Raw genomic sequence first — 18,027 nt, forward strand, 5'->3', positions numbered from 1 at the left:
AAAATCATTACTAAAAATATATAAATACCTAATTTATATCTAACGCTCGTTCTAACTTTTCGTCATATTTTAAAAATATGTTTAAAAATATGTCCCATGTCAGATAAGTATCACTTTTTCATCTTTAGAATTATCAAAACTTTTAGTGCAAAAATCCGGTCCCACTATTGATACTTAACAAAAAGAGGTATATCTCTTCGTATAGAACAATAAGATTGTGACAGATAATTTTGAACGCAATTTGTAAAGAAATGTACTTATTTGCAAAAGTATTCCAGAGTGGCAGATACTTTTGGTGCATTGTTTCATCCGTTAATGATGCTGACTGTATCACGCATTTTGTTAATTATGTTTAGAACGGAACCACATTTGTGCAACCGGAGGCTTTATGCACCGAACACCACGAGACCTCCGGCGCCCAGTCGCCCGTCGGCCGAGCTCGCGTTGCGCCGTGTCGCAATGTTATAGAACCACTGTGCATAGTGTGCATACTTCCGACTAGTTATCATCAAAATGAAGTTATTCGTCTGCGTCTTGTTTGTTATTGCTAATATTAGCAACAATGGGAAAGCTTCTCTGGACAGTCTGGTGCCTATGAGCACTAATATATTGTTCGAGGATACTACAAAGAATGCAGGTAAAGTTTGGTTAATAACACATGAATTAAAGTGGACTTTTATAAAGTACTTTAAAAGAAATACTAGTCGTTTGTTAATTAATATTAGTATGTAGTTGGAAATGTGTTAAGTAAATAAGTATGGAATAAGTCAGTTTGGGAGTTCATCCGAAAGTTTTCTGTTTCTTTCTGTTTAAGTTTTCGATGAAATTTACTACGTTTTTATAGATTGTTTAAGTTATTGAGCGTTATATTCTTTAGGCTTACAAAAAACCATACTTCCAAACACTATTCTATTAAAAAAATAATCTTATCCATTGGATACTAATTCACATTTTAAAGTTTTGATAATGCTAATAATATAGAGTGTACGGAAAAAAAGAGCCTCTCTCTATCAATATCATTGATATGTAATAGGTAGTTAAAATACTATAAGCTCAAGAGCATCGTATTCATACATAAAACGCATTTCTAAACAACTAAGCTTGGGCAAAGATGGACGAAGGTCAAGACTACATAATATATCTCACAAGGTTACTCGCATGTTTACACTACATTTTCATTGCAGACAAATCATGCTATCGGCCTTGTAAATTCAACGTGAAACCGCGAAGGTGCTATTATGAATTCAAAATAGAGCCAACGATCCTTGAAGACGGAAAACCAGCGCTCACTGTGAACGGGATGACTCCGGGACCTCCGATTCATGTTTGTGCTAACGATATTGTAGTAGTTGAAGTGAAGAATAAGGTGGTTGGGCAAGATATGGCGATACATTGGCACGGTGTGGAGCAAAAGGGAACGCCGTACATGGACGGAGTACCGATGGTTACACAATGTCCTATTAGCTACGGATCCTCCTACAAGTATGCGTTTAGAGCATCATCTCCGGGAACTTTCTTCTATCATGCGGACTCAGGTAATTTATTATCGCACTTCTCTGTGTTACCTAAACGGTAATTATTCTGTTCTGTTCTTAAACGGTATTTTGTTGAAGAAATCAAACACTGTAAATACATTCTCTAAGTAGGTAGGTAGGTACTCAATGATTACATGATGATGATGATGATTGATACTGACAATAACAAAAACAAGCAAGTGAAGCAACTTTGGGCAGCTGTACCTTTAAGGTCTATAGATGTAGACCAAATTTTACTGATTTTGATGCAAATTTAATCTGCTTAAAACTTTCATTAATGACTTTTGCTATAACTGTAATAGCCATTAATTAGGAAAATTATTACAATAAAAAAAGGTCCCTCAATATCATGATTTTTTCAAGTATTTGACAATGAGGTGGGCTTTCGAGGTCAATAAATAAATAACATCGTTTTGTTATTCCTCCTTATTTTTATATAAAGGCACATCCTCATTGGAATGCTTTCAATGGGCCAAATGGGCTATGTACTTGTGTTTATGGTAGTTAGCAGCCGCTAACTATAAGGTAGTACACAAGTGCCGATGTGGTAGGTATAAAAAAAACTATATTTATTATTATTACACACCCCAACGCATAAAAAAACTCATAAAAATAATAGGAAAGCAGGCCAATTCGAACGTACAATAACATTAGAATGAATGGTATCTAAATAATGTCATTCAGCTACCGTGCATTTCGCTCATACGAGTATTGGCGTGCAAAACTCACGATAAGTAGGTAAGTTAAGTAACTGACAACATTCAGATATCATTCTGATATCAGTGTAAGTTCGCATTGCACTAAAGTTTATACCTGAGTACCTAAAGGTCAAACAACAAGGGGTTTGATCAATAAAAAGCGAAAGTGTGTTTTTAAACCTTCAATGCTACATACCTTTTCCGTTAAGTCAAAATTTTGAAGCATTTATGCTTAGTTTAAAGTTGCCTAATTAACTTGTACTTCCATAGATTCGATTAAACAAGGGTCCACTTTGTTTTATACGATGTATTGATCTGCAAAATGTAAATATCGCAAAGCGACCAATCTATTTTTGGTTGAGTGCTTTCATATACTTGGTGAAAGTGCACTTTCAGTTCAAGTTTTTCTAAATCTCTGACGAGCAAATGTTGCTGCTTGGTGCGAGGTGATTTATAAATTATAATGCATCTGATCCAAGATAAAAGGCATACCATGTTGCGCTGGCGAGGTGTTAAATAGAAAGGAAAGCTGTCGAGACGTGCAAAGACAAAAATAAAACAAAAGTCGTTAGCCTTAATGGAAAGGTGGACAAATCACAGTGTTAGGAATGAATGGGAAATGTGAAATGGAAATGGCCATGGCTTGTAAAGTAGACAGAATTCTCTTTATTGCACATTGCACACCTCAGTAAACGATACAGCTTCAGGAAAAACTATTGTGAAAAACTAAGTCGTTGTTACAAATTGCCATTGGAACAAATAAAATAACGGCTTGATTCTAATTTTAATAGACGTCAAAAATTTGATCTCGAAAACGATATGGATCGGATATGTCAGTGTCAAAAGTGACGTTTTTGTTTAAAGAAACGATCCATATCGTATCGATATATATTTTTTGCATTTATTAACATTAGAATCAGGCCGTAACTCTTCATTTTCAATTGCTATTTCACCTAAAAGCGTTCACCAGTTTTCATCGGAACAATAAAAACAAACTTCGCTTAACGTAGGATTACGTAGCTCAAGCAATAACTGTAGCTTTAGTTTCTTTACTTTCTGTATTTGAGAGCGAAAGACTCATAAAAAGCTAATTAATTCTAAACTCGTTGAATTTTTATAGTTACAAATTCAAACATTTACCTGGTAGATTATGGGAGAGGGAGAATATCACAAGTAACAAAAAACATTTATTCTGCAAGTAATAATTAATTTATAATTACATAATTACCTACTTTAGTCAATTCTGCCAGCTCTACCTTGTTTAATAAAGAAATTTTGTATTTGTAAGTAACTAGTTTTCCAAAATTAAAAAATATTTTCACACATCCGCTGGATTTTTACAACACTCCCATTTATTTATTTATACTTCATCGTACTTATCATTGATACTTATACCTGTTTCTGTTAGATATAGCAAGGATATAGGCAGGTTATGTCAAGCCAGGGAGAGTGAAAATTTCTTACTAATGAACCCTAAAATCACGCTAATGCTTAAAAGTTAACATTTAAGTACTATTTAGCAAGCCAACGGTTCATTGACGTAGACCTTCATCATCTGTTTATTCTTTTTGTTTTGAATCTTTGGCAATGAGAGCGTTTATTTTGTCATTTGCGGATTTTTGCGGTACATTGCAGTGGTTAAAACGTTCACTGCACAACAGCTTAGAAATTTCGAAGTGTATAATCTTTTCATTGCCAGCTGCTATTTTGCAAATGACTCGTTTGGATTATTTTCGTAATTTAGGATTTAAAAAGGTTTGTCTGTTAGCAAGTGGACAGAGTTTAGAATTTTGATTTGCTGGTGGCTCATGTTTAATTAAATCTATGAATCTATTTTATTTTGACGACCGGTTTAGGCTAGAAGGATTGTATAGTGACTATAGTCACTATAGTGAGCCTCCCTAAATGCTGATAGTTTTGAGTTCAAAAACCTCTAAAATGTGTAATGGATTTATTAATCACAGTCTGTTTACCTCTATAAGACCCTTTTTAAGTTTACCGTGGGACTCGATTTGTATAAGAATATCCCGATATTTACTTAAATCTATTTCCTCAATTCCAGTGCGTCACCAAAGCGATGGTGTATATGGCGCTTTGATAGTGAACCAACCGCAGCCTCTGGAGGCCCACTCCTCCTTATATGACTACGACAGGAGCCAGGAGAATACCCTAATCGTGGCAGCCAAATTCCCGGAACTTATGACCGCCAACTTGGAGAATTCTAGTCAGTTGAAGCCGAGTTCCTTGCTGATAAATGGTCTGGAGGAAGATTTTAAGTAAGCATTTTACCAGCTAAAAATCTTATAAGGTGATGGTACTGGTGCTCGACGCGGTCCCAGTCCCAAACTTAAGTCATTGTCAATAGAGGTGACAGCAGGGTGTCATCTATAGGGCATTAGCATGTCGAGCACTAGTACCACCACCTTAAGTCAATTTTGTTTTTCGTTTAGTTTAGGTAGATAGGTAGGTTTGGTCGTTAGTATGTCTGTAATCGGAGAACGTACGGTGAGTTACGGAGAGGCTTGTTAGTAGTCATCATCATCTCAGCCATAAGACGTCCACTGCTGAACATAGGCTTGTTAGTAGTACGTTTTGATTATTAAACTGTTATTTAATTACATAGCGTGAAGTGAAGGCGGTCGTGTCTATGGGTTGATAATTTGACTACGTATACGAACGGAAGTTATACGTATAGTGATTGTAATCATTATAATTATTTTGATGTTGCCAATGACCTCTTCCTAATTGATTAATCAATGTTAACAATATTTTATGTTTGTTTTGATGTAATACATTCCTGTTAACTTGATAACACATTATCATTACATTAACTGTCTCTATTAACTCGATAGGTTATAAATTATTTCGAGTAAGTATTTTGAACACTGCCAAACTCGCAAAGTGCCGAAGCTTAATACTTAATAATACTTCGAGTTGTTAATCTGTACAAATTATTATTAATTATTCCAGGATATTTGTGCTGCCAAGTTTCGCGTATAGACTGCGACTAATCAACGCGATAGCTATCGAGTGCCCAGTGTTGGTCACAGTCGACGGGCATGAGATGATCGTCATAGCCACCGACGGCATGCCAGTCAAGCCTGTGTCGACCAGCCGAATACAGCTGTATCCAGGTAATACTTTATATTTTAGTGCAATTTCTATAATTACACCGAAGTACTTGGGACATTTAGAAAACACTGGTTTTCGTTTGTTTTTAAGTTTTTACTACGCAAAGAGATTACCCGGCTGCCAATTGAAAATCTTACCAAAGCTTCGACCTGTTCGGTTAAGTTAGGTTGACGGTGTAGGTACTGACGCTGAATGGCGATTATATAATGAATATTCATATCCTTATGATTTAATTTTCATATAAGAAACTAAATAAGAGACATATTTATTCATAACGATTCTCAGTCACTATTTTTGTGCAAACAGCATTACAAAAACCACCTTGAAGTAACCTGGGCATGGTCTGTCCGATTTCTAAGATCATAGAAATGACTAAACTTAGAGGTATACTTAGGTAGGAACTATACTCTCTCTGGTATACCTACTAAGGTACTAGGAGATAACAAGTATCTAATTGAATTTTAATAACAAAAGTTTAAAGACGCTAATATCAAAATAAATTCTTACATGTAAATTATACCTTTAATCCCTTGATCGCCGGGTGACATAACGAACACTTGAATGCAGATGTAAGTTCAATGTCAAATAAAAGTACCTGGTGGAAGACTTTAGCAAAATACTCATGTGCTTCATGTACTTGAGCAGAAAACTGGTTCTGATTTTCGATAATTTATCGATAACGGTATCATAGTCGATAAAAGTATTTACTTGTCTCTATTAGTAAAGTCAGTCCATGAAAAGTCTGCAGCGGATTTGATAGCCCACGCAGTGCACGTGTTATTTTAAACGTCAAACTTCTATGAAATTATGACGTATAAATGACACTCGCACTGCGTGGGCTATCAAATCCGCTGCAGACTTTTTTTGGTCCGACTCTAGTAGAAGACACTCTGGAGAAAGTTATATTTCTAGTTGTCATTTTTTAGGGTTCCGTACCCAAAGGGTAAAACGGGACCCTATTACTAAGACTCCGCTGTCCGTCCGTCCGTCCGTCCGTCCGTCCGTCCGTCCGTCTGTCACCAGGCTGTATCTCACGAACCGTGATAGCTAGACAGTTGAAATTTTCACAGATGATGTATTTATGTTGCCAAGCGGACCCCAGGCTCCTATGAGCCGTGGCAAAAATGCCGGGATAACGCGAGGAAGAAGGAGAAGAAGGATGTATTTATGTTGCCGCTATAACAACAAATACTAAAAAGTACGGAACCCTCGGTGGGCGAGTCCGACTCACACTTGTCCGGTTTTTTTAGAAATTTAATTCCGTGCGGTATCTTGATTAAATAGTTTCAAAACATGTAAAACAATATGCTTAATAAACGTATCGTGAAATCTATGAAATCTGTCATATAAGTACACTATTAATCACCGAAACAGTAAAGAATTTTCATTAGTACCAATTATGCATTTCTTACGGTAAAATAATTATTATTATAATAGAGCGTTTTGACTAGTTCTATTCATCAACTTTTACCTGTATTAACAATATTAACATATCACTCCATTTTAGAATATCACACAGAGGTGAATTATTTAAATCAAACTTACAAATTTGTAAGTTATATATGTTTAGAAGTTATCAAATAGATATACGGAGTGTTGCTAAGTAAAAGCGTGTAAACATTAACATAAACATTTCCATGCAGAGATGTTATCATCGTCGTTTTATAACTCCAAATAATAATGAATCAAGTCTAATTTATTCCTCTAAGATGAATCTACGGAGAAAGTTGATAAGTCTGTGGTTGTCGGTTTTCACTAGCGTCCAGTGAGAGGAGAAAGGTGCCCGTCTGCGCTACTTTGGTTCATTCAAGAGTTAAGGTTACCGTGAAACTGGTTCCGTTCGTTTTCGTTTCACTTTCCATGATTTCCCGCTATTTTTATCGCGCCATTCATTACATCGTTTGCAATTTAGTAAAGGTTTGATGATACTATTGCGTCAATTACATGTGCTATGTGTATTGCGTCAGGTATGTAAATAGTTGCGTGACTTAAAATAGCCAGAAATAATGGTGACCTACAAGAACTTCCTATCGGAATCTTTCTTGCATAACGGCAATCCCAACACTCATAACATAAAGCACTTAAGTTTATGGGTATTGTTTTAATTGAAGAATTTATTACTTTACATATTTCAATGTTTATATGCCCTGCTTTTTTACTTATTCTTATTTACCACTTTTGAATTCGATTCTGTTTTTATGGGTACGATTTTATGAATCTTATTTATTATGTAACAATAAAACAAGCGTACAGTATACTTAACTAAGATTAAAACTGAAATATGTCAAACTTAATCTTTATGAAGCGGTGGTGGCCGAGTGGATCTGACGTCCGACTTTCAATCTGGAGGTCGCGGGTTCAAATCCTGGCTCGTACCAATGAGTTTTTCGAAACTTATGTACGGAATATCATTTCATATTTACCACTAGCTTTTCGGTGAAGGAAAACATCGTGAGGAAACCTGCATACATCCGCGAAGAAATTCAAAGATATATGTGAAGTCCCCAACCCGCATTGGGCCAGCGTGGGGACTATAGCCCAAAACCCTCTCATGCTTGAGAGGAGGCCTGTGCCCAGCAGTGGGACGTATATAGGCTAAATATTTTTTTTTTGTTCAAATCCTGGCTCGTACCAATGAGTTTTTCGAAACTTATGTACCGAATATCATTTCATATTTACCACTAGCTTTTCGGTGAAGGAAAACATCGTGAGGAAACCTGCATACATCCGCGAAGACATTCAAAGATATATCTGAAGTCCCCAACCCGCATTGGGCCAGCGTGGGGACTATAGCCCAAAACCCTCTCATGCTTGAGAGGAGGCCTGTGCCCAGCAGTGGGATGTATATAGGCTAAATTTTTTTTTCTTTTTTTAATCTTTATCTACTTTATACGTTCTTAAGTCATAATAATAATATATACGTACGTCTTATTTGTTGGTTAATTTGTACCTAACTCTGGGGTCTCTTTCTTCCAGATATCTTGGTTTGTAAGATCTAGAATAATCAGCATTCTCTAAGTAACCAAATATATTGCGAGAAAATATCAAGTTATCCTATTTATAATTGTAATCTGAACAAATTTCAGGAGAGCGTATGGACGTCGTGGTGCGAGCGAGCGAGAAGATGGGAGGCAGAAGGGTGCGCGTACGCGGCGATGGCGTCTGCGGCAACCTGAGCGCCAGCGCCATGCTATTGCATCAGGGATTCAATTATACTGCTATGTTACTCGATGGAGAGGTAAGCTTGTTGACTATTTCAGAGGGGTTTAAATATACCGCTATTATACACGCCAGAGTTTGCTTGTAATATAATAAAATACTACGGCGGAAATACGATGCGTGTCGACGGTGGCAGTGAAGGCACCTGCATTAGTTTGAGGTTTACCTTTACCTCAAAATAGCTCGATGGATTTTGCTTTGTTAGGATACTGACTACATTTTTTGCTCATCTTTTTCCTTTTTCCGAGAACGCTTTATTTGCTTTAATACGACACGACTAAGATTTGAACCCACGGTTTTATTAGTCCAGAAACATGAGATAAGTTAAAACTCTATCAAAATATTTTGGAAAAATTAAATTTGATTAAGTAAAATTACCCAAGCTTATTGTGCTTTCAGAAGGAGACATTTGCTAAGGACTCGTATTCCGGTATTCAAATTTACGGCCAAAAGCTGGAATCAATTCAAGATGTGCCCAACAGCATAGTTGATAGATCACTCGTTTTAAGCATTGACCGCCAAGTATTGCAGTTCAAAGACACTGACAACGACTACCGATACATTAGTGACGCAATACCAAAGAAACCGTTTTTCCCAGCCTCCTTATGTAAGTGCACAATATATTTTTTTTTCTTTTGACATGTAAACGTAAGAATGACTAATGGTAGCATGTTATAAATTCTGACGCGTCTACGCTTGTCAAAGTTAATCTTTACATTTTATGGAGTACGTAGATACTTTGCAATTTTATCCCATCATTTTAACTTTAACAGCCGGTGACCTGACTTATATTTTGTTTAGCACGGTGGCACGTGACCAAGTTGTAGCCTAATGTGTAGGTAATCACTTTATCTATTACGTTTTGGTGAGAAAATTCCTTAATTATTTCCTTTTGACTGCACTACACTAAGGTTTATTAGCGAATTACAGAAAATTCAAGTATCCTTAGCAACCATTGATTTTCTTTGTTTTACTGTAAAATGTAAAGTATGTGTATTACAAAATCTTTTGAAAAGCAAAGTGGGTAGCTTGACGTTACCGAAGGTGTAGTGGTATAATAAATTTGTTTTTTCTTCGATATATGGCAAAGCTTGAAAGTATACCTACGTATCGCACGTCTATCCTACCTATCCACATCTATCCTAGTTTAATTGGTTTCAGACATGCAGAATCTTTAAAATAGTTGTTAACAATTTCAGCACTCGCAGACAAGGGTGTAGTACAAATAAACCACAAGAGCTTCCTTTATCCTAATGTGCCTTTGTTAATGAGGCCAAATGATGTCAAGAAGGAAATCAAATGCTCCATGGGTGAGAAGGATCAGAGCATGGATCCGCAGTGCTTGCTAGCACTTAATGCTCAGCCAGGAGAGTTACTGGAACTAGTGTTGTTGAATGAAGGTACGTACAATATTCTTGTAGGTCTATTACTTAGGTAACTCAGATGGTTGCTAAAAAAAAAAATAAGCCCCCAGGGCAGCTTGTGGCGAGCTGAATGGGAAGTGACGTCCCTTGGGTCCCATACCCCCGAGAGTCGGTCAGGCCCCCCTGTCCGGCTTGCCTTCATTGGCCGGCTGGAGTAAACACTGAGCAGGGGCCGCAGGACTCTCACCTCTGGCTTGCCTTTACCGGCCGTCCAGAGTGGGGTGTCAGAGCTATATGCTCGCAGGGTGGAAGTGAAATATGCATAAGACGCGAGTTTACAGCCACTGGGTAGAAAGCGGCGCACACCTCTCCGCACCCTGAGCCGCGCACGCGATGTTGTCCCCTTGTCGCTCCGTGCGAGCGGCCGTTTTCGGGGACCCTTATTGTGAGTTGGCGAGTCACCACCTGGCCCATTAGTTCGTGTTTTTTTTTAACATATGAGCAGGGCAGGTGCCATAGTCTCCTCCATAGTCCCGGTTACTAATCCACTAGCAACTCAACCCAATAACCCGGTTTCTTTTTGTACCTTTTTCTTACAATAGTCCTACACTAACCGGGGCTTGTCCTTGGGTGCACTACTATAGTGCAAGACAGGGATAATCGTCGGTTGGTGTCACATTACATTTAGAGTAAATTGTCTTATTACAAGGGGCCTCTACGTGTTGGCTTCGGCCCCACGCACGCCTTCCAAATGCCCGGGACCCCATGGTCCCGAGAATCTGTAAGAGACAGACATAATAATAATATATTTTACCAACCATCTGTTTGTCAACAAATTGTTGACAAACTTTTTTCTGGTATAAATTATGCCTGAACGTAACACTTAAAGCCTAATTTGCTTGCTCGTTCCGTAAAAATATTGTCACTCGTTACGATTTATCATGTTCGATTTAGTACCGTAAAACTTTCTACTTGTTAATATTTCCGTTTCTTAATGCGGTGTAAACCTTTCACTCTATAATAAAATATTCGGATTTATTCCTACCCACTGCCCGATAAATCAACGTAGTCATTTTGGATAAACAAAATTAGATATTGATCTAATAGTACAATTGCAAATAAAACATACCGGCTGACCGACTGTCTTTTGTTTGTGGTTACAGGTTTTGGCAGTAATGATTCTTACACATTCCACATGCATGGATACAGCATGCAAATAGTAGCCACCATGCAGGGATCGGATGGAAAACCAATTTCGAAGGAAACATTCGAGCAGCTTGATAACGATGGAAAAATTAAGAGGTAAGGGTTTACGTTTGAAGTTTAAGCACCTACTTATAAATCGTGTCATTCACGAGGACGCGTGCCTTGGTTCGTATTGTCACGTCATTAAAAGTTATGTATAATTAATATTTGTTGTATGTAGGTAAAGTCTAATAACTACTCTAAAATTGGTTCTAAATTAATCTAAAGATAACTTCAGGTGTAACTAGTCCAATTCATACACTTTATAATTTGCAAAGGCTTGTCGATAAGGGACATTAACAATTTGGGTCATAGTTGTAATATTGGTCTATTATCATTACCGAAGTTCACGGCATCGAAAAGTAAATAACCTTCAGCCTACAGTCAGTCAGTTATTTGCCTTCAGTCTACACGTGACAATATCATTGTCACGCTTAAAGGATATATCCAAACGGAGTAGCCATTAACAGGCATTCCCCTCTGTCGGAAATAGGCGGCCAATGGTCAAACACATTGTATGGACTGACGTTTATCTGACATGGCTATGTTTACGTTACGTATACATTTGACGTATACGTCTCCGTTTGGTTATATCCTCTAAGGGTCGGTTGCACCAAACCGTCTGTCACCGTTAAAGCGTTCGCTAAAATTAATTGTATGGGAATTTTCATAGTACTCTGTTGAGTGATGTTGATCAGTCTGTTAAGTGTGGTTGGTGCAACTGGCCCTAAGGGTAACATTCCATTTCTGACCGCAGCTGCACTACTAGTACGAACGCGTCGGTGTTATTGTCAATTTCCATAGTAAAATGAATGGTAGTGCTGCTGTCGTTGGAAATGGACTGTCACCTTAAGTTGTCAGGCCATCAGGCGTTACAGGCCATGTTGGGTAAGAGGAACTTAGTTCAGCTCGGGGCAAGAAGAATAGTGTGACAATTCCCTACAAGTTTTTTCTTATCCCAAATACTTCTCATAGGTACTCCATCTTATCTTATATAAATTACAATAGCCCTAATATGTTTTTATGCGCTTTGCAGGAATATTCAGACGCCTCCACTAAAAGACACAGTAACGGTGCCAAACAAGGGCTTCACGATTGTGCGGATAAAACTGGATAGAGGAGGCAGCTGGCTGCTCGAATGCCGGTCTTGCAGCCTCGCTTTACCCGCAGCACTCGTCGTCAATGTCCCAGAGTCCCTCCCAAAATCCCTCCTCGACTCGTTTCCAAAATGCGGTGACTACAGGCCACCGGATGTACTGCTAAATTAAGGATACTCATAAGACTGACTAAAAATACAGGAACATTTTGAAAGTGTTAGTAATGTGATAATCAACTGTACTGCTCGTCACATCATATACGAGTATGTTAGGATTAGGTTTTCACAATTATACCAAATCCGTTTTGCTGATCTTGCCATTTTTGAATATGTGGGATTTTACGAGGATGTATAGTTACGGAGTGAAGTTTAACCAAACCTAAGTATTTAAGCAGGTTTCGGTGTGCATTTAACTACCAATACCTCATCATGTTGTAGGGCACTACGAATCGTTATTTAACATTATGTTGGATACATATTATTAAAAAGTGCATGGATTGTATGTATAGGTATGTATGATTCATTAATCGCAAGGTCTGATTTGCTACTATGTATACTTAATAAGATTAATAAGCTGCGCTTTCAATTTTATTTTTAAGTAGGATTATTGTGATTTGTAAGTTATTTTGTACTAATTTTATAAAATAAAACTAAAGTATCTATATGACATATGTATTGATGAAATCTAAAAAGTGATCTACTTTAGTGTACACTGTCGGAGCACCTTTATCACCACATGGTGTTGATCCCCAAGATACTACACCAACCACCATTGGAATAATTTTATTATTATTTTCTTCCTTAATTTTCCTATCTTCTCCTTTACGATTTGGAAGCGTCAACGGATATTTGTCGTCATTTTCTTCAAAAATATTGTCTTTATCTTCATCAATACTGTTGTCCCTTTCGTTTATGAATTGAATTAAAGGTCCGCCGGAGTCCCCGCTACACGCTGATACACCGCCAGTGATGGGTCCCGTACAAATATTGGACTTTTCGTCTAGAGGATTTGTTTCACCCTTGTCTTTTATTGCTTCAATGGCCTCGTAGCATTCTGGTGAAACGAAAATGATATAGGTACATAATCGCAGTAAAAATGAAATAGTATATTCGTAGTTCTACTTTTGAAAACAATAAAAATCGGATATGTTTTACTAAGATCTGTAAAAGCGTGAAGGTAAATTGTATTTATGCGAGAATAGAGAATCTGCTAGGAAAAACCAAAATACCTAATCTAATCAATCTAAAGTCGACTTCAAACTATGAGAAAATGTAATGTCGTTTTAAAATTATAACTTTAAATCTGGTTGGCGGAAATAAAATCAAACAAAATTTTCACAATAGATACTGATTAAAATGTTTAATAGTTATTTGTACAACAAGAGATCAAAGTTTGATATTTCTTCGAGTGCTTATTTTGAGTCCCGTGCAAGCGAAAGATTCTATAATAGATTCACGAGCGTAGCGAGTGAATCTAATTTAGAATCTTGAGCGTAGTAAGGGATTCAAAAGCGCACGAGATGTAAATAACTTTGATCTCGTGTAGTACACAAAATTTTTCACCCTAAGCAGTGAGAACATACCTAGAGGGACAGAGATAATAGAACCCAAGTATATCGAACTTGTATTAGACCCCGCATGTTGAAATGACATTTGACTATAAAGGTCACTTGAATGTCATTTTGTCTCACTCAGTGAGCAAAATCGCATTTTGCTCACTGAGTGAGAGACACTCAGTGATCAAAATGCGATTTTGCTCACCGAGTGAGACAATATGACTCAGTGAGCAAAATCGCATTTTGCTCACTGTTTTTAAGAAGCAAAGTACCCTTGTTCGAGCTGCTGAGGTGAAAAAAGTATTTATGGAATAGCTCTCGAATTTATGAGCCTGATTATAATTACCAAAAATCAATAATTTATCATCTTAACTTACCCTTATAGGGAATATAGGTAACATTGACTTCTTGTAGATACCTCGGCAGGTCCGGAAAGAAGAAGGTGGTTCTCAGTATACCCCACCCAGTCAACATTAGAGGATATTCGTAAGTCGCCTTTGAAAGCAAAGGTAGTATTGCTGGCTGTATAAACTTTGTAAATTTAAATGGGTTGCTAGTGTGAAGAACGGCTAAATCATTTGGTCCGATGCCACTGTTAAAAAAATGGTTAAGGTAAAAAACATTAAAAATTGTACTTAACCGTAATTATAATTTTAAGATTTTAACTTACGCTTAAAAAGAAATCAACACCTCGATCATCTAATCATCATCATGGATGGATGGTTAATACTAACTGGCCTGGCTCATAGGAGTGATTAATTACTGGCAGTTGATGTGAACTATAGTCTCTAAAAGTCTAGTTGTTGAATTTGTTGATGCAAATCAATTCCAATGAATATTTTGGTCATTCCAGCAGATTGCAGTCGTGTTCTAAACCAGTGCTTCAGTAAAACCTTCATAGATTAAGTGACCAATTTTTAAGCCCCAGTTTCTTTAAGATCTCGTAATATTTCAAACTCGGTAAAGCGTTAAAAAGAAGAGCATATTACCCAGCATAATCAGGATGCGGTATGCGACGGTCTACAGGGGCGATCTGCGCGTCGGGGCCGAAGCCCATATTATGCATCTCGTGGGCATTATTCGATCCAGCTATGGCGTCCATTGGAAGCCACTTCACTATGAAGGACTCTGTTACGCAGTGGCCAGCCGTGAGAATCTTAAACATTACTGAACAGTCTTCAACAACATACTAAGCCGGAGGATACATAGCATGCAATTGAAAACCACCCCTTACAAATAATAATCGTATGTTAACTCGGGGCGCAATACTAGTGATGTTTTATTATAAAAGTTATCACACATATGATAAGCGTACCTGTCTATCTAATTTATTTATGAGTAAATTAAATGTACTTGTATTTACATTAATTTTTAGGTCTTATAAATATGGTTTTATTGAAAAATCTTAATGAAAGAAACGAATAACTATATAGGAATTTCGTAACATTAGAAATTAAATACCTAAATAAAGGTCGCTTGATAAATGAAATCGAATTTTAAATATCTGTTAAAATATTAACAAATAAAGTTTTACTTAAAGTTGAAAGTGTGTCACGTACCCAGTTTTGGCTAAGTAATGTCCCCCCACATATATGGGCTCGTATCCTGAATAACCTTGTCTGCAGGGAGACTACGTAAGGGTGGCTGGAGGGTTTAGTGCTGAGCCCACCGATCAATTTGCTGTCTGGCCTTTGATGCACTGGCGGGTGTGCTGCGAAAATAGGACTTTATTTATAGGTACCTAAGGTGTATTTGGATACATGTCGGGTCGTGCCGAAAATCACCCATACTATTACCTACTTCTACGAGTATAGTGTCTGAGTACATTTTCCAAATTACCAAACAGTCGAACGTGATCGATGCGTAAGTATAATTAATTAATTAAATAATTATAATCACTACACCATATAAAACAAAGTCCCCCGCCGCGTCTGTCTGTGTGTTTATATGTTCGCGATAAACTCAAAAACTACTGAATGGATTTTCATGCGGTTTTGACCTATCAATAGAGTGATTCTTGAAGAAGGTTTAGGTATAATTTGTTAGGTTTTGTGTAACCCGTATGAAGCCGGGCCGGGTCGCTAGTTATTTATATTACCTAAAGTGGAGTTCAATAGAAAATGCAAATACTTACTGTAAACAAAACAATTTAAACAGACTTTCTTACACTTAAATATTAGATTATATCAACACCTACCTCTAAAGCCAGAACAGCAAAACAACAGCAGTAATAATATTTTTACGTGTGACTTCATCGTACAGAATAAGGTTATTGTCAAGCAATTAGATTACATCGTGGTTATATCTCGAGCAATGAACCATTTTGTATGCAAAAATCTATATGTGTTAACATCGACAATTTAGGAGCAGTGGTGGACAACAGTTTTTTCAATAAATAAAATTGATATGCTTGCACGAGTTTATTCGATGATTCTGGGCCGTTTAGGTACTCTGCGTTAGCCCGCAAAATTGTAGTTTTTGTATTTAGTTGTTTGTTACACTTTTTATACCAGGGAAAATGCCATGAAAAAAAATATTATTTGAGATATATTTGATTATATTTGCAAGAGCAGACTAGATCAAAATCTTACTAGCAGCCGTATTCGAACAATGAGATACGTCAAATACTAGATATTGAAACGATATGGATTGGATATGTCAGTGTCAAACAAGTGTCAAAAGTGACGTGTTTGTTTGAAGAAACGTCAATTTTGACACTTGTTTGACACTGACATAAATCCATATCCATATCGTTTCAATATCTAGTATTTGACGTATCTCATTGTTCGAATACGGCTGTAGGTTAAAGTTGGCACGATGAAGAAGAAAAACACAAAACATGTCTGTTCAATTCGTTTCAGTTGAACATATTATCGTTAATTTTTTTATTAAAATAGCTAGTGATATAGCCAGGCGACGTCACAAGTAATATTTTGAACGCAAGTTTTTTTTTAAAGTAATTTAGAAGTAAGTATGAGGTTATTAATAAGGCTCTTAATGTAATAATCATGACATCATTTTATTATTGTACCGCATAAAGGACCTAACAAATAAGCTTATGCTTAAAACTTCTTCGGGGTTCTTTCTAATTGTAAAAAAATAACTATAGATCTGCCAAATCGCCGAAAGATTCTGCATTTCTTTGTTTTTGGATTTATATATAAATCCATTTCAAAAGGTCTAGTTAGCTCCCCAAGAGACATGAACCAGCTTTTAGTCAATATTTCTAACATTTTTTTTTCTGAATATAATGCAAACATTAAATTCTTTAGTTCTAAATACTTATTGTCGGTACAGTAAGTTCAGCGTCTCTGTCGATGATAATGTTCCATTTTGCATACTTCTGCCTGACGAACTAAGTTGTTGTCAGAATGCGGGTATTTAGAATATTAGCACAGCGATAAGAAGAGTTATTTTGGATAATGAATAGTCACAATATTATTTCATATAATCATACTAGCCTAGTTTTTATTTTGTTTACCTTAATTTCAATATATTCTATTTGTAAATAATATGGGGAAATAAAAAATATCTACTTTTTTCCCCCTTTTTTTGTTTATATAACTTTTGATATTTCTGGTGTGCTAATACACGCTTCGAATACATTTTTCAAGACATCATGACGAATCTAATAAGGTATCACACGTATTTTTAGGAGTAGTATCTATATTTTTTACCGTTTTCAGGATCTCGAACAGACTAATTCCACTGACTATTACTACCTGACTTTGCGATGTGTATAAACCCTTTGAACGCTTTACGTTATGAACAAAAACGCCACTGACACGCCAAGGTGCAAGCGAGCTAATGTAAACCTTACTGGAAAGTGTGAAGGTTAACTTTGACAGCGTCCGCCATAACACTTATAGATGTCCATGGCGCTGTGGGCACGACTAGTAACGACGGCTTTAGCTGTTCTTGGCGTTCAAACGGTTAATCGCATTTGCGCAATATTTGTCGAAGTAAATACCACGGTATTCTTCATCAACGCCACGACTAGGAATTATCCAAAATAAATAATGAAGAGGATGATGATGTTAAACATGGAACTATAATAAAAAATACTGTATTTATTAATATTTTATACAATTATAAAATGACTTCACCCGCCGACGTCTTACTTAACAGGTTTCAGTTGGCTAAATTAAAAAATAGGCTTAAATTAGATAACATTTAGTTAAT

General features: G+C 36.7%; 2 protein-coding genes and 2 long non-coding RNA genes across 4 annotated transcripts in view; 2 read left to right on the forward strand and 2 right to left on the reverse strand.

The window, feature by feature from the left end:
• Positions 1-18,027, reverse strand: part of LOC134792923 (uncharacterized) — a 242,032-nt gene that overhangs the window by 59,509 nt on the left and 164,496 nt on the right. The window lies entirely within an intron of this gene.
• Positions 1-18,027, forward strand: part of LOC134792922 (uncharacterized) — a 254,775-nt gene that overhangs the window by 42,559 nt on the left and 194,189 nt on the right. The gene's annotated exons all lie outside the window — the stretch shown is intronic.
• On the forward strand, positions 409-12,842 carry LOC134792912 (uncharacterized). The gene is made up of 9 exons (XM_063764356.1): positions 409-637; positions 1,185-1,535; positions 4,296-4,509; positions 5,204-5,367; positions 8,452-8,603; positions 8,984-9,191; positions 9,784-9,984; positions 11,112-11,250; positions 12,230-12,842. Exons 1-9 carry the CDS (start codon positions 514-516, stop codon positions 12,459-12,461), a joined length of 1,785 nt encoding a protein of 594 aa, XP_063620426.1. The 5' UTR covers positions 409-513; the 3' UTR covers positions 12,462-12,842.
• LOC134792913 (kallikrein 1-related peptidase b22-like) lies at positions 12,948-16,142 on the reverse strand. Its single transcript, XM_063764357.1, has 5 exons — positions 16,043-16,142; positions 15,405-15,556; positions 14,835-15,001; positions 14,223-14,437; positions 12,948-13,343 (listed from the first exon to the last, which is right to left on the reverse strand). Exons 1-5 carry the CDS (start codon positions 16,098-16,100, stop codon positions 12,949-12,951), a joined length of 987 nt encoding a protein of 328 aa, XP_063620427.1. The 5' UTR covers positions 16,101-16,142; the 3' UTR covers position 12,948.

This window comes from Cydia splendana, chromosome 8 (assembly GCF_910591565.1).
Source record: "Cydia splendana chromosome 8, ilCydSple1.2, whole genome shotgun sequence".
Taxonomy (NCBI): Eukaryota; Metazoa; Arthropoda; class Insecta; order Lepidoptera; family Tortricidae; genus Cydia; species Cydia splendana.